At 36.9% G+C, this 22,738-nt stretch overlaps 1 protein-coding gene across 2 annotated transcripts in view; it reads left to right on the forward strand.

Moving 5' to 3' along the window:
- The first annotated feature begins 239 nt into the window (after positions 1 to 239).
- The window catches only part of LMO3 (LIM domain only 3), a 57,042-nt gene continuing 34,543 nt past the window's right edge, over positions 240 to 22,738 (forward strand). The window contains exons 1-3 of one of the 2 annotated variants that reach the window (XM_087442699.1): positions 240 to 374; positions 1,330 to 1,465; positions 7,359 to 7,572. In XM_087442699.1, coding sequence (XP_087298825.1) covers positions 240 to 374; positions 1,330 to 1,465; positions 7,359 to 7,572 — 485 coding nt within the window. Of the gene's footprint in view, positions 375 to 1,329; positions 1,466 to 1,812; positions 2,220 to 7,358; positions 7,573 to 22,738 lie in introns of those variants that run through there. The other variant, XM_004435417.3, reaches the window with a different exon arrangement.

Genomic DNA, 22,738 nt, shown 5'->3' on the forward strand with positions numbered 1-22,738 from the left:
GGAGGGAAAAAAAATCTCATCTCCTTGAACATAATTAATTTAATTGTCCTCATTAGCTGTACCATTTGTTTTGATTTTATTTCTCCCTTTCCCCACACATACTTCTCCCTCCCTCCCTCTTTTCTTCTTCTCAGTGCATTGGCTGAGAGAGAGCGCATGAGAGACACACACACACACTCGGGGGTGTTTTCAGAGTGGCTTGAGCAGAGAGGTGGGGTAGAACAGCGGGAGTAGTGCGGATGGGTGAGGCGCATGTGTTCCTGCTTAGACGGGCCAGAAAAGCCAAACTTAAGAAATCTGCCTATGTACAGAACAAATCAACTGAAGAAGGGGTTCTTATTAATCTGCCGTCTGTGACTTTCGTTATTTTTCAGGTTAGTTCTGAGTTTTGTTGCCTTTTAAAGGGAGAGGAAACAAACCACATACTATTTTATTATGAGCCTTTAAAAAGGGGAAGGGATAAAAAATAAGTTAGCAATGTTGTGCCATTATTCTTTATGAAGAGAAGCATCATTTAGCCTAAATATTCATGGGGGAGGAGGTGCTTTGATCTTTTTTAAAACTAGAACTAGATTAAAACTGATGGTGCTGAGAAGAAAAAAAGTTTTTTGGAGTTCAACAATCAAATCCTTCTTGGCCCTTCAAACAGTTCAGCTAGTGTCATTCAAATGTGGACTATTTTTAAACTTGACCTTTGACAGGACTTCATAAAATCTGGTGAGGATGTTATGATAGTGGCCAAAAAGAGAGGATGACTTTGAAGTTTGAAAACTTAGAAAAATGAGATATTTTAAAGCTGCCAGTGGCCTTTACAGATGCAAAGTAGAGAGGAGAGGAGGTTGGAGAGAATGGGGACCTATTTCAAGAAAAAAAAATCTGTCAAGGCCTCAAAAACAAGCCTAGGAAGACAGGGCAGTAACGGTGAAGAAACTCAACGGCGCTTTGACCAAGTTAGTTGTGAAACTTGTTTCTCAAGGCTCCTGGGTGTTTTTCATTCTAGCGTGTGAATTTTAAATTGTAAGGAATTGAAGTAATTGCAGGAAGTGTTTCAGTGGAAGGTGGGAGGGGTTCAATCTTTTTTAATGGGGAACAAGTTCACAGTTTAGTTCTTGGGCCACGGGAGAAAGGGGAGAGTGTCACTGCTGGACCCGGCGTGTGTGGCAGCCCTGCCCTGCGGAGCAGCGACTTGAGAGAGCTCATTAATGGAAGTCAGAGACCGGGCAACTGCAGCCACCCCCCAGACATTTCCTAAAGGGGAGGGCTGTGTGCTTTTCCAGTGTATTCCGGTAGCAGTTTGATTCCCTTGGTTTTACTTTCCATAATTGGTAGCTTCAGAAATGGCCTTGGAAGACAGTTTGCTTTAAATGTGGCCACCTAGTCCAAAACGCCCTGCCGAATTTAGGAACCCTACCCTTTTCCTCCGGAGCTCTTTCCCAGGACTTCTTCTTTTGGACGGGTCCAGGAGGTAGGGTCCTTCCTGAGTCGACTCCTGCAGAGGTCACTTTTTGTGCGCGGGGTCGTCCCCAGCGTTTGCGAGTAGCATATGCATGTGGTTGTGCTGACGGCACTCGCAGGCTTGTAAATTTTCACCCTGGGAAATTAGCAACAAAGCCCGATCTGTCTCGTGGCTGCTTTGCACTTTCCGAGGGCGGCTGTACTTGACTGAGCTGCAGAACAGGCACACGAGAGCGAGCGAGGGAGCCAGCGAGAGAGGGAGGGAGAGAAGGAAAGGAGAGAAGAGGGGAGGGGTGGGGGCGAGAGGTAAATAGTCTTAAATCGGAAGGGAGCTGCTTCTCTGTGGTCTTGACAAGCGCTGCCTGGGCTCCGCCGGCTCAGTAATAACTGAGTGACCTTTTCTTTGGCTGTATTATGTCTGGCTGGGAAGGGATTGCATTTTGCAGCTGAGAGCTGGGGCTTCCTTCGGCTCGGCTCCTCGCGTGCTGCTGGGGTAAGTTGTCTTGAGCCAGGACGGAGAGAGACAGCCTCGGACTGCAGTTGCCTAAAAGGAGGACACCTGTGGCTCAGATGCGGTCAACACCATTACTTGGCGGATCCTTGAGGACCTCATTATTTTAAACTTAAAAAATAGAGATTCCCTCCCCCTCTTTTTTTTTTTTTTTTCAAACAATGCTTCTTTTTGACCTTTCCCAAGGAGAAGCGCTACAAAGCAGCCACTGTGCTTACTGAACGGCCTCCCCCTGTATCGCTTAATTGAGAAGGTAAGTGCAGCAGCTGTGTACACACGCGTCGGCTTATTTGTGGTGTGTGTGTGTCTGCGGGTGCGCGCGTGCGTGTGCGGATGTGGGTATTTTTTTTCTTCCCCAGCCTCTCCTAATGAGGCATAAACGGGTGCTGCAGCCCAGCTCCGCACTGCAACTTTCACTCGGGCTGCAGCTCTGCTGAGACGGTTTTGTTTAAATCATGTGAGGCTTCATTATTTTTATGATGAGACATGAAAGAGATGCTGGCGGAGGATGTTGGGGGAAGGAGGGAGAGCGGCTGCGGCGCGGAACGTCTCAAGTACGACTCGAGTGGATAATAGTCAAAGTTCACGCTGAACCGCAGCATTTCCACACCCCTGCCTCCCGGGGAGAGAGGGGCAGGGAGAGTTTGGAATTAGGAACTGTTTGCTCTGGCCCGGCCCTTAGGAAGGGAATTGAGTCCTAAGGGGGTTCCGGACCCCCTCCCCTTACTTGCTGGATTTCATGACCCCCCTCTCCCTTAAGAGTTGAAATGACAATCTTTTGGTTCTTGTTGACACTTCTGCCTCTCCCCACTCTGCCATAACAACAAAATGTTGTTTCTACGAGATGGAAAAGTGACTATTTGGAGGGGGGTGGGAGGGGGTGGTTGGGAAGAAGAGGCCAGAAGATACAGGTTCCGTGGAAAAAGGTGCCTGTGTCTATAGGTTGAGATTCAAACTGATGCGGCACATTTTTACCGGGGCTACCCAGATTGCTGTTATGAAATACAAGTCAGATTTATGATCTTTTTCATATTGAACATGATATGCTATGCTAACGCTGCATGTGACAGTTTAATCAAATCCATTTGTTACCACGAAGCTAAAAGGGGCCGCTGGGATTTTAGGATTACGGGCAGAGTTAGGGAAGCATGTGGCTTTGTCATTCGCCATCATTTTGCACACTGCCACACTGCGAGGGGCTCTGTGTGTGCGCCGCGTCTCGTCTGGCCGCCCTCGTCCCTTCCCCCACCCCCTGCCGCCGCTCCGACCCGCTCCCAAAGTGGCTTCACAATAGTCGGTCCTCGGCGGTGTAGGCTGCGCACCAGGTCCACCCGAGCTAAATCAAGGAGACCCCCTTCCACTGCTACCTTTGAGCTGGGTGCTCAATGCGAAGCTGCTGCAACTCAGGCACGCCTAAGTCAACTCATGCAGAAAAAGGAGAAAAGTTTTGGTAAGGTTACAATCTATCATAGGTGCACTTTGCCGGCGCTCGGCACTCTTGGCTGCTCAAAAGCCTTCCTGCTCTTCCCCTGCTTTTGTGTCTGTCTGAAAGATCCGAAATATTATTGTTGTAACAGCTTTGAAAGACGGCTGCTTAAACCAATTAATCTTGCTAGGTGCAACAAATACTGCTACATTCTTTGCAAATCATCCCTGTGTGGCTGCAAAGACACAACCACAAAAGGCTGGAGCATAAACTCCGTAAGGGATTCTTTGTTAGAGTGTATGTATGTTTCTTATTTTTTTTTTTTTTTATTTTGCATGTGAGCTGCATCAAAATTGAACTCAGTCTTGCAAATCTCTTGTTGGCCTTTGCCAAGCACTAGCACTTTGCTGCCATGGTAACTGTAATTAAACTGATAAGAGTGGAAAAATGTCAGTATCTCTGAGCCTTGCAGCTGCATTGGAGAAAAAGGGAATCAAATTGGTTCCCAGCTCCATTGCTCAAAAAGGGGAGGGGGGTAGTGGGAGGATGGGGGGGGGGGGGTTGGGAGTTGAAGGGGCAGAACAGAGTTAAGCAGCTCCGGGGCCTGAGATCTGGGGACATCTATTTGCATTGTTGTCCCTTAGGGGGCTGCAGCCTGTAGGGATGCTCTGGGCCAGTGAACAGAGAGAAACAAGCTTTTAGGCCCAGTCCAGTTCTCCAGTCGGGTCTGGGGGCTGGGGAGTGGATGAAGATGGGCAGGAGGAGAGAAAATCTTTTGTTTGGTACCTCTTGGCAATCGAATGGCCGTGTTGGCCAAATTCTTTTAATCTGTGTCACTGCTCCCAGCTGCAGAACCTGCATTCCCATTTTAGCATCTTCCTGAGGCACCTCATCTCTGCCAACCCCCTTTATGTATTCCCTCTTCCTGTTCCTTCTCCCAAATTGTTCTCTGTGTATCTTCCGACGGGGACAAAATGTTTTCCATTCACTATGTGTAGTTAGTCCAAAAATATAAAAGACTGTGTCTAAGTGCTGCAAATCTTTTATTATGATTATTTTTTTTAAAGCCCTGTGTGTTGTGGAGTTGTGGTTACTTTGTTGTGTTAACTACTGAAGCTGAGCCTGTGCGGATGAATGGCACAGAACAAGGGAACATAATGGAGGCAATCAACCGTTAGGCCGCCTCACAATGCAATCCAGGCAATTAAAAGCTCACCAGAGTTTAAATGAAATGGTTCTACTTATTTCTGCACACCACACTGCACAGGCTATTATTTATGTCTTTTTTTTAATTATGATTTCCCTTAAACTGTCAAATAACTCAGAATGGCAGGGTCTCAGAGGCAATAAGAATTTCCCTCAGAACAATTTACATGCCAATCTAAAACTAGTTATGAGTCCTGATGTGCTATGTGCAACTTGTGAAATGTTTCTCAGCACCGAACACATAACTCTACCCAGACGTGTTCTTCTGGATGGAGAAGGGAGGCTGCTGACCGCTTTCTGCCTTTTTAGGTACAAGACAACGTGGTGACTACAAAATAGTTCTTTTTCTACAACTGTTAACTTGCATAGTATTGAAAAGATTTCCTTTTCAAGAGAAATGTGATGATGAGCTCTGAAAGGTCCCAGGATGGAGTGGAAAATATCAAACTCCTTTTACGCCCAAGGCCAAACAGAATGTAAGAGTTTCAAATATTAATTGGCCTCTGAGTGCTAAATTAAAATGTCAATACAACAAAAACAGTTTGTGAAGACAAGCAGAGTAGTGTTACTTGTGCCAAATGTTGGTATTCCCTGTCTTGGTTGCAAAGCATTTTGAATAAAGATAGCTGACCTTCCACGCTTGATGATAGTAACACAACTCAGGGAAATATAGCTTAGGATATTTACAAAAAATTTTCAACTTTGTGATACGAAAAAAATAAGTCTTATAAATTGGATAATTAGACTAGCCACTCAATATGTCTCTAGATGTTTTCAAAAATGAAATCCAGAAAGTCATTTAGTAAATCAGAATTTCCCTCTCCCTCCAGGTGTATGGTTAAGAGGCACTTATGTTCTGTACTGTAATTAATGGGATTCATTCCTTGTGGAACCTTGCTAGAAGACGGTAACTAGTTCTGATCAAAGAAACTTCATTTGTTAGAAGTTCTAGAGAGTGAGATTTAGCAGAGCTATCAAGGGTGATGATTAATCTACACTAGACCCTTAGCTCCTTCAAAGAAAAGGAACAGAAAGCAGGCTATAGGAATACCACCTGCTCTTCTGTATAGATCCAGCTGCTAGTCTGCGGCTCCGACGACCACGGCTATGCACGTCATGCAGAAGGAACAGCCTCCCTGCTTTCTTCCCTGCCGTTCCCTATTCCATTACCCTACCAGAGAAGTTACTTTCTAATGGAAGTTCAACATTATAACAATATTATGTGTAATTCATGTATTATTTGTAGCTAGAAAAGTTATTCAGCTGTGAGGGTACGGTGCCTTGATGTCTCTTATCAGTGTGATTTAAAAAAAAAAAAAAGGATTGTGAAGGTAACAGAGGTGAAGCCTTCATCATAAGGCATCAGAGGAAACTGAGGAAGGTTTAGCTATTTTGGAGTGGGGAAATACGCAGAAAATGCTCAAGCCGATAGTTTGGCATTGAAACTGTTTCAAGTGCATGCACAGTTGGTATTTTGTATCCGTCTATGCCCAAGTTTAAAACTTTATGCCTAGGAGAGGAAGCATAATATAGCAGTGGGGTCTCTGGACTGTAAGGACACCAAGTCTGGTGCTTAACTGTTGTTGAGCTTTGAGCAAGTCCCTTAACCTCTCTTAGGCCTCTATATCATAATTTGTAAAATGGGGGAATTTGGAATCAGTGATGTCTGCAGTATTTTATAGTGCTTAAATGAGTTATTTGATAAATAAAAAGCTCTGAATATTTGGTCCAGCTTTATTTAAAGCTGAGTGTTTGACACTTAGGAAAGAAGGAGAAACTCAAAGGCAAATATCCTTTCATTGAAAACATTTCAGTCAAGTTGTAAAACCCGTAGAACCCATCTAGACTCCTAATTTATGATGGAGATATATCTCTAAAATATATAAACTTCCCTATGTCTAGTATAGTATGTATATAATATATTTACATATGTATGTTTGTGTAGTTTTATATATATTTAGACTTTGCCTTCTGTTTTCTCTTTGCCCTATAAAATAAATCAGTGCATGTTTATGGCAATAAATTACATAATCTTATACTTTAGTTTTACATAAAAGCATGTAGTGTATGGTTAGGTAATCTGCTATTAATAGGAGCACTGACTGATGCCTGTGAGTGCAAATAAATTTTTTTATTTTAACATAATGAATACTTTGAAATATCAAGGGCACGGGAGGAAATATTGGATGCAAACAAGTAATATAGGATTGGTGAGCTTTTCGGGTGACTGTACTGTGTACTTAACTATAAACATCTCTACTGCTAACTAAGGATAGTATAATCCCATTCTCTTTCCACCATCAAGCACATATTAAGTGAAATTTTTAACCAATCAAGAAAAACTCACTTTTGACTCCTATAGACTGTGCACAGACTAGTTTGTTTAACAGCTTTCTTTTAAGATTATTAGCCATTTACTCATATTTTCTCCCTACAGGAACTGCTCTGTGTAGAGAATGGGGACACTATAAAATTATTTAATTTAACTTCGCCTATATGTCGACCTACTATGTACAACATGAATTCGTTATTTTTACCACTTTATATGTGTGACTTGATAAGTGATTTAATAAGGACTTTATAAGGTTTGAGCCTGTTTGTTTCTGAAATTTAGTTTGATTTCAGTATGACCCTAAAAAAGAAACTCTAACCCTCCTTGAAAGAGGCGATATTAAATTTTTAACTTGTTTGAGGTCTTTTGACATCTTTGGCTGCTCTCCTGTAGTCCCAGCTCTCTTTTCTGTTTTTGTTGTCCTTTAGGTATACAAATGCTCTCAGTCCAGCCAGACACCAAGCCCAAAGGTTGTGCTGGCTGCAACCGAAAGATCAAGGACCGGTATCTTCTAAAGGCACTGGACAAATACTGGCATGAAGACTGTCTGAAGTGTGCCTGCTGTGACTGTCGCTTGGGAGAGGTGGGCTCCACCCTGTACACTAAAGCTAATCTTATCCTTTGTCGCAGAGACTATCTGAGGTAGGAATTATCCTTGCACACCAGTGATGACTGGATTCCTTTTAAAATACTTTTGTAAGTGTATTTTTTTGTTTCGTTTCCTTACTATCAGCTTCTATTCCCGAAAGATGTTGACCTGTGAGTCTTCCAAATGTTGCCAGGTGCCTGTTATGCAAATGACTGCTTAAGCAATGGCCAGCAAAACACAGTATCTCAAGTGTTTCAATGTGGCTTGCCTGCATGCTCCCATTTAGGACTAGGTTATTCCACTGCCAATATTGAAACTGCCAGTTCCTGTCAAGGATGTATTTGGCAGAAATCAGCATATGAGTTTTTTATTAGAGCATAAGGGGCAAGGTAAGCTGAATGTAACACAAAGTTATTCCGCTCTCTTTCTGTTTTAGATTTGTCAGAGAAAGCCTGTTTGAAATTCTTAGCTGGTATTTATTAGGATATGTATTGCACAGTTTTGAAAACTCTTCCCAAGTGTGACTGTATCGCACAGGTTTCACTGAGCATTGAACAGCTTCAGCCTTGCCAGTAGCTTTATGGAAAATAACAAAGTAAAGACATTCATCCTTATGGGGAAATGATAGCAACTCTCCAAACTGTAACACTTTCAGGACAACTCAGATGTTCCTGCTTAGGAAGCTGCCTAAACTTATTTCTCAGCATTTAGCACTCAACACATGAACTTCTATTTAAGAAAAATTATTTTGCTTTTCAGGGAACTTTTTGACCTGCTTCAGCTACAAATTACTTATATTAATAAAGTAGGATCTATCAAATTAGAGAAATGATATATAGCATCATTTGGGTTTTCATATTTGATACAATTAATCATTTTTCTAGTCTGACATTAAGCGATTTATTTGGATTTTTTTCCCCTTATGACACAAAATTTATCAATCAGTGGTAACTCCTTAACCATCTTGGTCATTTGGGGAGGTGTTTTATAGGGAATTTGGTGCTTCTTAGTGTATAATTCAGTTGTATCTAGTCCGATTTAATCTTTATATGTGAAAATATATCATTCAATTAATGGTAAAGAGGGTGAATCCAGTAGTAGTGTTTATCAGATTCTACTCTTTCCCTCTCTTAGGACTGCCTCATCTGACAGCCTCCTGACTAATTATGACCACTTGTTACAACTTCTCTGTGTTCCCTGATTGCACAAAATAGGAGCAAGGTGCCAACAATGGGAAGCGACTCTCTATAGCTAGAAATTCCCTCATTGTGGTGGCACAACTAATCAGAATTAATTTATTTTGTGAAATCTTTTAGAACTGCAGTCTTTGAACTTTCCTCTTTGAAATAAAAATTCCTCCTCTGCTCCTTGTGAAATAGAGCCTCATTTCCACATAAAGCATTTGTATTTGCTTTTAGTGACTTAACATTGCTTCCTAGTTTTGCTTTATCTTTACTAACCAATATTCATAGATTTTTGTCTCTTTTTGACTTTTACATTTGTTTACCACTGCAGTTTCTCAAGTGGATTTTGTAACAGCAATTCCAAAACAAGGAGTTTATACACTCTGGGCAAGATTAAGGTGTTCTAATAAGCACAGACAAAAATTAAGTAAAATTTAAAGAAAGTCCCTTGAAATATCTGGATTTTTAAAATCAAATTATAAATTTACCACTGAAATACCAGTATTGTGAGTGAAACCATTTTTGTAGTTGTCAATATAGTAGCAAGTAGAGAAAGTAACCTTAGACTTGTTTTGTGTTATTCTTCCTTATGGTAGTAAGAAGATGATGTTAAACTGCTATTTGAAAGTCTCGAGAAAGTGTGTCATTGAAGGGAATTTATCAAAATAGTTTTCATATCAGAAATCCTTATCTTTCTCTAAAAGATTCTATATGTTGCTTATGATGATAAAACTTTTAATTTCTGATAGGCTCAAACTTTTAATGCTCGTTAACTTATTTTAAAAAATCATACTCTTTCAAATATAAACCCTGGTCCTGATTGCCAATATATTCATTTCTCAGAGTACAATTTCCTCTTAAATTGCTCATTACCACATTAATGGTCAGTTGTTATATTAACAACCTAAGAGTTGTTAACATTTCAAACTAAGTTGTTAACAGCAAGCTTATCCCTTATTTAAACTGAAGATTTGCTGTATATAACGTGACTTCTTTGGCAATGAGTAATTCATCAACACAAAAACTGCAGAAGTGAAATGAGGAATTGGTGTGAGTGTAAAACTCTGTGTTATGTGTTATAGATTATCCCGCAGATATGGTATTTAGCTTTATGTGGAAAGCATGTATCTCAATGGAATTGTGTCCGTGTTCAACAGCATATGTCTCTGACTGGCAAATTAAAATAGTCTGAGTCTGTATGTCAACTAGACAAATACAATCAAGCAAATTTGTTTACAAACTAATTTCTTTGGATGTGTATAAATAGTCATTCAAAAATGTTTATTGAATGCCTGCTATGTGAGAGGCATAATTTTAGGTAGTGGATGAAATTAACTAAGGGAAAAAGGGAGGTTCATCTAAAATTGTTACTATCTGATTGTTTATTAATTACACAAAATCTGTAATATGATCACGGAGCAAGTAGTAGTCTATGGCTATTTTCCCAAGCTTTGAAAATAATTTTTCTTGTTTCCTTCTTATTTTACATTTCCTTTTTGTATTTTGCACCCTCAATACTTACCATTTAAATGCTATTAAAAAGTGGTTTGGTTTTGGTTTTGATGTTTAGATATTATATAATTTCTTTGAGGCACCAAACAAGCCATAAATAACTTACAGGTTTGTATGGCTCTTTCTAAATCACTAGGCGTCTAAGTAAAAATATGAAAAATGATAATAATAGTTTATCTGTACTTGTAAATTATTGGTTATAGATATTATCCTGGCCCAAATAATTTTTTCATATTTAGAGAAGAGTAAAATATTTTTGCCAATTGTATTTAACCTCCTAATTAATTTCTCCTTCTAAAAAAGAAAACAGAAAACACTTCTAATGCTGAACAGTGAGTCTTGAAGTTCTAACATTTTATTTTGCATTACTTTGAGTAGTGATAGTGAGGTTTTTACAAGTTCCATGAATGATAAATAAAGAATTTAAATCATAAGATATTTTCTTAAGGGTTTTTAGAAACTATTATTGTGGTAAATTTGATTTCTCTCAGATTTTTTTCCTCCTTCGTGGGACAATTGGCTATATTTAAGAAAAAGAAAAGATTTTACAGTTTGTGTCCTGAGTTTCAAATCTTAACAGGTCACTTGCCATAACAGGCTGGTATAATATCTTTTATTTTTCTGTAGAATATAAAACGCACATATCCGATGAGAGAGAATTTGCCAGTTTGTAGGATTGTTCTCCGCCTTCAGAAACTCATTAGATAAAGAAACAGAAGGATTGACTTTTAAAAACTTCCTCTATTAACAGGCTTGCTGACTTAAATCGTGAAGTCAATCTGCCCATCAATATTTATATGCCAAGACCTAGAAATGTGTCGTTAAAAATATATCCAACACATTTATAGAGCTTTTTTATTTTTAAAAGTTGAGTTTATGACAAATTAGACTTGGAAGCTTCTTTGTACCTTGTACTAGGGCTTAGAACTATTAGAGTGACTGAAGTAGATTAACAATTATTGTGTAAAAATACCAAAGTTTTAGTAATGATGTTTACAGGACTCTAGTCATTGCTAAATTATCTATCATCTTCATTTCAGTCTGGAAAATATGAATAAAGTAGTAAATGTATAATCAGAGTTTTAGAATTAAGATTTTGTGGCAAGTGTTAAACAGTCAGAACTAGGAAAAATGATAAAATACTTTAGTTTTCAACTTGGAGGCAGTAAAGAATATCAGAACTTACCACTTAAGCTTTTGGGCAATTTTTGCTTGTTTTTTTATTTAAGCCTGCAACTTCTTACTTGTGGTATATTTTAAAAATTAAGTCGATATAGGCTGTATCTTGTATCTCAGTGAGTGGTGTCTCACCAGAGGATGTATTCAGAGTTGTTTGCTATGACGTGTGCCATGGAACCTGCTTGTAGCTCTTCCTATATGAGAAGCTGAAAATGTCTTATATAAAATTTAATGCAATTTGCTATTTTTATACATGAGATGATTTGTTTAAAATGAAACTACTAGGAAAGAGCGATGCTTCATGCTCCACCATAGTTCCCAATTAACAAACAGGATTTGAAGCTGTTATGCTGACTACAAATTTTATATGCTTTAATATAACAATATAATAACTTTAAAATAGAAAATTAAAATTAAACGCTACATAGAGCATTAATCTAGCTATAACTTTATTTCACACTGATCAAACCTAGTGCCTCCTAATTTTTCTATGAGGTTAAATTTATATTAGTACATACTTAAGGCCTTAAAAGTAAACATGAATATGTTGTTAACATTATTTTACCTGACAATTCACTGCACAAATTCTTTTTTAATGTTCAGTAAAGTGTTCATTTTTTTCCCTTCATCGTCACCTTTTTAATATTAGGCAATTTGAAAATATCTTCCCCGGAAAGCAGTGCATTATTGTTATTTGAAAAATCACTTTTTATTGTTTTAAATTCTGAAAACTTAAGCTTTTAGATGGAATGAAACTCATCCCAAATAAACATTTTTCCTATGAGCTTCATTTGAGCTTTCTTACTTTATTATAGTCATAACCTTTATTATATTTAAATGTCTAAGGTAATCTTACTATTATGAAATATTTTGGCATATGAGTGTATTAGACTACATTGTTAAAAAAATGCTGTTATTTTCTTTGTAAATTATCTTTATGTATAGCTTTATAAAAAGTTTTAAGTCCATTTTTCCGTTTATTATAGGAAAGCATTACCAAATTCTATTTCAAACATTTTAGACTATATACATAGGTTCATAGACCAGTACGAATCAGGTGTGATAATTTTGTGTGGTACAATACTTTGGGAGAGTGCCCCTCACTTTAGAAAAAATTGGTGGATTCACACTAGATTTCCTGAGCGACAACTTCTCTGTAACAATCTCTGTTAAAGATATTTCGTCTACATATAGAACTTCTTATTTGTAAATTTATCTATAATATTTTCTTATACTTAATTTTATGATGTATCTATTTTCAGTGAATGAGTATTTAATAGAATTAATTGTTTTAGTTTTGTGGCTGTTTGTTTTATAGATGAGATATTTTCACTGAAAATACCACCCCCCCCAGAAGAATATTAAAAATCTGAAAATACTTCACACTGTTTCTATATCTTTACCATTTTCTACCTTTTTATAAAGCATGGAATACTTCAGTCAGGATAGTTTTTACACATAAGATGGATAAATTAGACATACCTGACTTAGCAGAAAAATATTCTGTTTTTACAAGTATATTTAGGATTAAATGCATCTGGAAGAAGTACATTTGAGAATTGCTAAAATTGCTTATTTTGCACTTTATAAATACATAGAACTCTGGGAAAGAATCTCTATTTTTGGTTGCTCTTAGAGTATATCAAAGTAAGCCAGCACTTCATTTATAAACTCACCATTAACTTCCATTAAGTGACTAATAATAAATTTTAATGCTGTGTTTTGACTGCATAACCATAATTTATTAAGGAATCTCATTTTTAAAATATGCTGAAAGTAGTAATTTTCTAAATGGTTTTGAAGAATATATGCATTGTAGAAATGTATTATGTAGTTCAATTTTTTGAACTCACATAAAAATTACATAGCCTAAAAGAAGAGTTGCACCAACCTAAACGACCATTGTATTTTTCTTCGTCACACTATGAGTCATTGACATCTTCTTTTGGTATTTGGTTTGAAAACATTTTCCAGTTTCTGTGAGAGTGTCTTCTCTTATTCAAAATTATATACTGCAACCTCATCCCATCTTCCAAAAAAAAAAATTAGCTAACATTCTCACTTTTATTAATAAATGTTAAAATATGTCAGTTGTAAATGCAGGACAAGATCTTGAAAACAAGGAGAGTAAAACTAAAAATAGCAATATTCTGTTCAATTGACCTGATATTTTTTTTAAAACAGCATTTACATTAGCCATGTTTCTTTAAAAAGGCATTTTCCGTTCATTTAAGATTTTTAAATTGGTTTATATAAGTCATTATTCCAACTGATCCACGGAATTTCCCCTTAAGCATTTCAAGAGGTATAGATGTGTATATGTAGGCTACACATACAGATATTAGACTCTGTATAACCTTAGAATGAATATTAACTTTTATCGTGAATGACTTTCACCAGATCACCATGGTTTGGCAGGCTTTGAAACTTGTAAAATTCAGATACTTGATGCCAGCTAATGTATTAGTATTGTAAACGATAGCACTGACTTATTCTCATAGGGTGTTTACCATTCTGAGAGGAAAGACAAGTTTTATAATACTATAGAATGCCCAAATTTATTCCCTTGTGATTTTTATCACCCAATTCTGTTTTTCTCAGCTTGGGTAGAATTTGATGCTGTTGGTTCTATTCTTTTTCTACCATCGTAACATACTTGTTTTGATGATTAACCATATGGGTGCCTTTTCAAGATATTTATAAGAAATTTTTAAGAAATTTATTTTGAAGTGGAAGTTTGCATTGTGAAGCAAGAAATGTGGCATTTAGATTTTCATTTCTTACTTTAAAGCAATTTCTTTTGCTTATTGAGGGTTTTTATTTTGCCTCTTATTAACAATATTAATAGATAACTTTTCTCTAAAGGAATTAGGACTTAAGCATACCCTTTCATTGTATTCATCAAACATATTTACTATATTCTAACCACGTACATCCCCCACCTGTGCGCTCACCGGGGCCATTTCTGCTTTCTGCCCTAGAGTGTCAAAGCTTGTTGATAGACCTTTTCCTTCTCAACAATATTTTTTGTAGTTATATAAAGATTCTAAATCTTTTGCTGAATTATTTTCCTTTATAGTGTTAGTTTTTTATGATGCAAAAGTCTCTGGTTGTGGATTTGACTAGTTTAAAACAAAATCGTACTTGAGATAAATAATCATCTTGGAATAGTCAGGTCCCTGATTTGAAGTTGGAAAATTAACATTAAGCTGCGTGTATTAAGTTAGAATCTAACCAGCATGTGTTGTTATGATTCAATTTAATATTAGAAACTCTCCAACTGGGCTACTGGGAAAATAAATGACTCTTAGGAACTCAAAGATTATTTGCAGAGGAGTACACCAAAGCCATATTTAAGTAAAATTGTTATTACTAATGCAGTAAAGCATTGGCTACATTAAGCCCATCCTATTAATAAAAACAGAAAATCAGTTTTAGTAAACATAAATATCAAATATGACAAAGACTAGTAAGGGGACAGAGAACTTCATAAAATGTGCTAATGCTAACAGTAGTAATCTAAAAACCACAGAGGAAAAATAAATTCCCATCTCATTTATGCCATGGGATCCCAACAGGCAACTTCATGGGGAGAAAAGCAAATTTTAGATATTGCTAGCTTATTCTTATTTTCTAAAACTTTTAGAACAACAGCGTGTTTCTCTTATAGCAGTTCTAACAGATGCATACAATTTTTGAAATTATTTTATTTTTCTTGTTTTTAAAAGATTTTGAAATCTCTTAAGTAATGTTCTTTGATAGATTGCTCACATTTCACGAAAATAACAGAATCAAGACTGTTGCACTTTTAAATACTTTATGGCATTAGGTATTTAATGATGCTTATTTTGTGTTTATCGACTGCTCAATAAAAATATATTCTGCCCAACAGCTATGTCTTAGACTGGGTAAGATAAGCAATTTGTACCTTTTCCTTTGCCTGGGTGGATAGGGCCGGGCGGGAGAGGCAAATGGAAAAAGTAATCATAACTTCTAACACTACATATGAGAATTAGTTTCAATGGGCAGATTTATATGTATTTTACAGGTGAGAAGTTCAACTATACTGTGAACATAATTTTAAAGCCTGTATCGCACGTGAATATCCACTGAGGGATCATTTGTGCTTTGAGAGACACAAAGAAATTATGTTATTGAATTACCTTAAAACTTATAAACTAGTATTTTCTGTGGCTATTTATTAGAAAAAGAAATTAGAAATGTTCTGAGCCACAAGAATCCCTTCTATCCGTAGTGGGTCCTTGCTGAATGGGTAGTATTGGGGTTTATATTTATAATTACATGTTTTGCTATCTCTCTAACAGTTTAAAAATGAAAACCATTTAGTCACTTAAATATTTGAATGCCAATACTTCCTTCCTGTAAATAATGTAGAATATTATATTTCTAATTGATTTTACATAATATATAAATTTATTAATATTTTACTATGTAAAGAATAAGGTAGTCTGGGAAATTGGGGAAAAACTTAAGGCAAATTATTTTTCAGGTTTTCTACAAGTGATGTAGTCAATATTGTAGTTAAATAACTAAGTAAAATATAGAGAGAGTTATGTCCCAAGGAACCAATAAAGAGAATAAAAAGAGATATAATCAAGAGAGATTAGAACAATTTCTGAAGAAGGGAGGTTACAAATAATAAATAAAAACTAGGCTCTGTAAAAATCCTTTTATAAGCCAATAGTCCTATTTTAAAAGCTGAGCTTCGAGGTTCATAGTTATATTTTGGATGCAGTGTAAGATGGTTAGCTCTGTAACTTTCATGCTATTTTCGTTGTTTCATCTCTTATCACAGATATTGGTAAGCTATTAACAGAGGTACCGTTGATGCCCCTTGCAAAATGTTTACCATACTCGGTCCCGTTTTCCCATTCAAGAAGTATCATTATTCTATGTTCTCTAAGTACTGTACGAAGACCTAGGATACAGCACTGAATAAAGCACAGAGATACTTCCTCCCCTTGTAGAGTTTATGTTCTAGTTAGGGGAAGCAGGTAGTCAACAAAATAAGTATTGAGTATGTTAGGAGATGATAAACACTATTGGAAAAATAGAATTTGCAGAATTTGTATTAATGCACACTCGTGCTTGCATGTTGTATGTGTGAAAGAGAAAGAGAGAGAGAGAAGGATTTGAAAAAGTAAATAGGGTAGACAGGGACAGCTTTGTTGAGATGGTGACTTGAGTAAAGACCGGAAGAAAGTGAAAGAGCTAGCCCTGGGGATCTATAGGAAGACATTCTGGGCATAGGGAACAGACAGTATAATGGCCTTGTGATGGGAGCTTTTCTGCTGTGTTTGAGGAACATCAAGGATGCTAGTGTGGTTAGAGTGAGTGAGAGCAGAAGAGGAAAGGATTAGGGGCAGCCACTATGTGGTCCTATGGTGTCCCCTGTTGCTGTTACAACCTAGAATGCCCCTCTACTTTTCTAAATGTCCTCTAAGGAGGTGATAATACTTCCATTTGAGAACCTCTGTGAAGCTTATTCACTTAGGCTGTTATGGACTTAGGATTACAGAACTCATCTGCTAAATTGAATGGGATTATTTTTCATTTATTATTTACTGGTAGTTTTCTCTTGGATATCTTTTTATTTGGCCTTGATGATGACACTGTATGATTAAGTAATAGTTGTGAAATGTGAATTTCAAATAGACCTTGGGATTCTGTCACTTGACTGTCTGTTGCTAATTCATGGGTGATGATATAGTTGTATGTTTAAGTCGACATATCTACATACATCTCCTAAAATGGTTAATGGACTATTTATACATCATAATATCTCAATGTGAAATACAAAGGAAAGCTCATATTGATGAGCTCGGGCTGCCACACAGCACACATGAGGGTGACACCTTGGCCAAAGATATCATTAAACTCTGCCCTGATCGCAAGGTCATTGATACATTTTGAAGACTTAGAATAAAAATTGCTGCGGATTTTTCAAAGGCTGCCAATTTTCTTCTCTTGAAGTGGAAACATCAGTTATTCTAGGTCTGAAGAATGACTTTTTAAATTATTTTAAAGTCAGACTGAGTTTTACTTAAATTATTTTCTAATACAAAACATTTAAAATAACATATTTGCTCTAATTATAATAGATATTTCCAAATCCAGCATTTAGAGAAAAATACATCAAAGACATACTATTATTTAAAACAATTTATTTAGTCACATCCTTGATGAGATGAGACAAATGTTATATAAGTGTTCTGTTTATACATATGTTTCTCACTCCTAATGTAACCCTAGCTCACTAATTTTAGTTTCACATCAAGAAGAGCTAAGCATTAGTCTTCAAAACTAAAAGATTAATATGCATTCCTTTTTGCAAGATTGGGATTTGTATGTCCCGACTCTTTACTTTTACAAATTAAAAAGTTTAGGGGGGCGGCCCTGTGGCATAGCAGTTAAGTGTGCACCCTCCGCTACTGGCGGCCCGGGTTCTGATCCCCAGGGCACACCGACCCACCGCTTCTCCGGCCATGCTGTGGGGACGTCCCATATAAAGTGGAGGAAGATGGGCACAGATGTTAGCCCAGGGCCAGTCTTCCTCAGCAAAAAAGAGGGGGATTGGCATGGATGTTAGCTCAGGGCTGATCTTCCTCACAAAAAAAAAAAGTTTAAATAAAACTTTAAATACAAATCAAAATGCTTCAGCTTGTATTTATATTTATAAACTGGGCTGGGATGCCTTATGGGTATTGGCTGAGAAGCTGTGCTGATGTTACTTGAATCTTAGAAAGAGGCACAGCATGAATGGGTGAGCTTTCAAAACGGTGGCCATCTATACGTCATGCACAAAGAAATTTGAAACATACTTTTCAGAAAGTTAGGAAGTGGTAGCCAAATGGCTTTACAAGTCTTAATTCCTACTGTCGCTCTGCATCCTCGATGTTTTTTTTTCCGTTATAATTTCTAGCGGCCCTCTTGTACTTTTTTGGTGGATGGGACATCTGTTGTAACTGCCATCTTGTTCTAGTGGAGTTGCAGATCTATATTCCTAATCGGTTGTGATTCTCACCTTCCCAAATGCACCAATTTGAGCTTGATTTTAAGGAAAAGTTGCCTGATCATGAGCTAATAGTGTTTGCTTGGTGTTTCAGCTTGTCAGTGGTAGTTATTAAACTAACAATTATCTTTAGAATAAAGATCACATGCTTGTTTGACTAAAAGTGTTAAATGCTTTGTCTTCTCGATTAACTGTAGATTTCTGCAGTAACCTAAGAAAAAATTATACATTTTGAGACTAAAATTTTTAAAAATATTTTTCATTTTCCTTTGAGGATTTAGCTGCTGAGTAGCAAACAGAGCCTTTATTTTCACCACATCTCAGTTTTTTTACTGTGATTCTAAAGTCAGGGTCTTATCCTACATTCATTGTAACACACATAGTGTACCTGAAATCATTTCACTGTGTGTTTCGCATTATACAACCACATTTGAGTGTTGCCTCTCCCTCATCAACTATCAATAATGGCAAATTAGTCATATATTCCTATTATAATGCATTTATCTATTGGTTTTTACCTTCTGTGAATATCACTTTATAAAAAGAAAAAAGTCTCACCAGATCTTGCTAATTCACTAAACATCTCCCAAATTAGGTGAGGTTAGATCTAATCCATAGGTAGTAGAGGCATGTGGTGAGGAGTCCATATTTGAAGTCTGCCCTATTCTGCTATGTCCCATCCGTATGTTCCTAGACAAGTTACTCAACCTCTCCAAGCCTCAGTTTACTTTTCTGTAAATAGGAATAATAGACCCATTCATAGAATTGTCAGGGGGTATCAGTGTAACGCCACAGGGAAAGAATTGAACACACTGGCCGACACTCCAATATGGGCCTCTGTCGTTGTGAAGGAAGAATAGCACTGAGTTATGAAGATAAGATAGGTGGAAAATTAAACATGAGGAGAAGATTAAAGAAACAGATTAAGATGAAGTTTGAGTGATTAATAATCAAGAATATGAAAGGCTACTACTATAATTAGATTTTTTTTTTTTACCAACTTTTCACCTACAAAGAAGATAAATGAAGAAATGCCTAAATACCGTGTGCACCTGAAGCCATATAGGAAAAAATATTTAATGGTGGAGGTTATTGGAAACTGGAATGGGTTGTTGAATTAAGATTACAGTATATTTTACATAAATTAAGATGAATTTGAATCTTTCGGGGAATTACTGAAGGTGCACTTTTCTTTGTAACTGAGGTGGTAGTTTTCTGAAATACCTTACATGCCCACGCGCTCCACATTTTAGCATGTGAAAGTTCTATGACCTTGTAAGGCATCATATTTAATATCCCATAGGGTAGAATTATATATAAAATTTTAGTTTGCTTTAGCTTTCCTTTATAGTCTTGATTTTTCTATTTTTTCCTCAAGTGGCAAGGACAATCGAATGCCAATATCTTTTTACTGATACTCTTTTTTCACAGTGTTCTCTAAACATTGTGATTATATGCCTTTATTCCTAGAGAATTTTGTGTTCACCTTCATTTAAATATATATATATATTTATAAAACATAAATACTCTACTGTACATTTTTTAAATTAGGAAAACAATGCTTAAAGGATAAGATATAAAATAAATAGAAATAGAAATGCTAATAATTGTTTAAGCATCCCTGGGATTTATGGACCCCCAATTTGGAGAGCGCTATTATTTCTTAACAGCTTTTTAAGCTTAATTGAAAGTTATTAGGTAGGGCCGGCCCCGTGGCTTAGCGGTTAAGTGCGTGCGCTCCGCTGCCGGCGGCCCGGGTTCGGATCCCGGGTGCGCACCGAGGCACCACTCCTCCAGCCATGCTGAGGCCGCGTCCCACATACAGCAACTAGAAGGATGTGCAGCTATGACAGACAACTATGTACTGGGGCTTTGGGGGAAAAATAAATAAATAAAATCTTTAAAAAAAAAAAAAAAAAAAAGTTATTAGGTAGTGATACTTATGATTAAAAAGAGACCAATAGTTGGGAAAAGAGTTGTAAAGAGAGATGTGGTAGTTGTTGGAAAGAAAAGGACTTTCTAAGCATGAGCTAATATACTTTGCTCTGTTCATTTAATATTAAATCAAGGTTTTCTTTCATGAGAATTGTGGCATTGCGTTTGGACTCTCTCTGATGCTACACTATAGCCACTGGCAACATTAATATGAGGCAGGGTTTCTCTCCCTCCCCCGCAACCCCTTATTCAGGACACAGTGAGATTTTAGATAGATAAATGCTAAGAGAACCGTATGTACCAAAGGCAGTGTTTACTGCATGTAATACATATCATTGTTTGTCTCCTGTAGTGAAAAATACTTGTGTCGTGCTGTTAAAATGCACTCCTGACAGACCAGTGCTTGCTATTATAGGGTCCATTGCTTAAAAAAATGATACACTGACAGAAATACAATTTAAGAAAATTTAACACCAAGGGTAGTCAACCATGTAGGCTACTATTAAGGGGCCAAAACTCAAGGACAAGGGTTTATTTAAAAAAGAGGCACAGTTTATTTGCTAGTAGTAGGCAACGTTAAAAGAAAAAAAAAAAATCGAACTTGAATTCCTTGCTCTCTAGTCTGCAGAAAATTAATGAAAGCAACAGTTCAATAAGATTTTATTGCAGAAATGTTTAAGTGAAACATTTTAAGAATGCTTCGGAATTTTTAAACAGTTACTTACCATTTAGAAAGCTGTAACACTGCGGTGCATAACAAATTGTCAGCATTGGATCCTAGGCACACCCAGTGATTTTCTTAAAATGTGTAGTCAGAGCTGGTTAATCTGAATTACTTTGTTCATTTCATTTTTGTGTGTGTAGCTTATAAATATATTTGAGATTGACAAGTCAGCAGCACCCACAATTACTACAATTTAAAATGTAAGCTATTGTCCAAGTACCCTTATCAGCATAGTTTGGTCATTAAATGCAGTGGATTTGTAACAAGGCCTTTTGAGAAGGAAAATGACCAAATATGAGATGTGATGAGATATGTTGGATTTCAGAAGAGTGTGTACAGAATGTTCTAATGAATAAACTGCTACTGAATGATGATAAAGCATGTGTTTTTAAACTATCACATGGCTCTGTTATTAGGGGAGAAAATTCCATGAATTTAGATGAGATGTATTATCTAATTTTACCATTTTAAAAACAAACCTGCCATCCAGTAATATTTGATGCCAACTGTGTACAGATTACATGTTCCTTTGGGAGAAAGTTTACAGAAGCAATGCAATAAATAATCTGAGCTTCAAGTAGCCTAACTCGGGTATCAGAGAAATAGGAAAAACATCGTCCACTGCTGTGGAGAATCAAGGATGCTTATCTTGCATCCTCTACCCTGATGGTTTAGTCTTATTGCCATACCTAGGTTGGGCCTTGGGAGGCAATTGATCCTGCCGAGAAAGGATGTCGCGAGATGAAATGCAATGTCTTTGTAGATGTCCTTCAGAATTGAGTGGGCCTGAATCTGACACTATTACACAACAGATTTTTCTATGGACATGGAAGGTAAAGCTTATTGTGAAACTTGTCCAGACACTTTGTCCAGGGCCTCTGTGACTCAGTTGTGTGTTGGAGCAGACCCAGACATGCTTGCTGAGGAAGATTGGGATCCTTGGCTGTCCTTGCCACAACCATACAGTGGCTCTCCATTCATGTATGTTTTATTTACGTTTCCTAAATGCCATATGTGGATTTTAACGTGATGGTATCTCTGCACTCTTGCCAGAGATTACAACTTCAAATACTGTTTTCCAATTCTTATTTTTTTAAGTTATCTGAAGAAAATAGTATTTATGGTGAATTACCTGAAAAGAATGGATGTTAAACTGTTTCCTTTGACAGTTTTAAATTTATCCTTTGGATCACTCAGACCTATGCACTTGACCGTGACCCCTGTTGTTTTGGCCTCTCAAAATTCTTCACAGAATATACATCAGGGGTTCACCATTAGCATGTGTTGAAGAATATTTTAATAAACAGGTACAAAAAATTCAGGGTCTTAGGGATACTCCTTTGGACTTTGTGTACTGTATCATACACAATGTCCTCCAGACTCACTGTTGAGATTTCCTCCAGATCTTAGAATAAGAAAAGTTCCTGGGACTCTAAATGATTAAATGGTGTTTTTCTTGGGCCTTGTGAATCATATATTGTTTACATTTTTCCTCTTTTCTTTGTCCCTTAGGAAGCTCAAATCCAAATTTACTTTCTATTTCTAACAACTGTTAGAACTGTATGATATGTTAATATATTAACCAGACTTTTGTATTTTCTTACTTATATTTATTCTTTATCATGATTATCTGGAGTTGTTTATTTCATCTG

Source organism: Ceratotherium simum, chromosome 17 (genome assembly GCF_057802395.1).
Source record: "Ceratotherium simum simum isolate JZ-2026a chromosome 17, ASM5780239v1, whole genome shotgun sequence".
In the NCBI taxonomy this organism is placed as follows: Eukaryota; Metazoa; Chordata; class Mammalia; order Perissodactyla; family Rhinocerotidae; genus Ceratotherium; species Ceratotherium simum.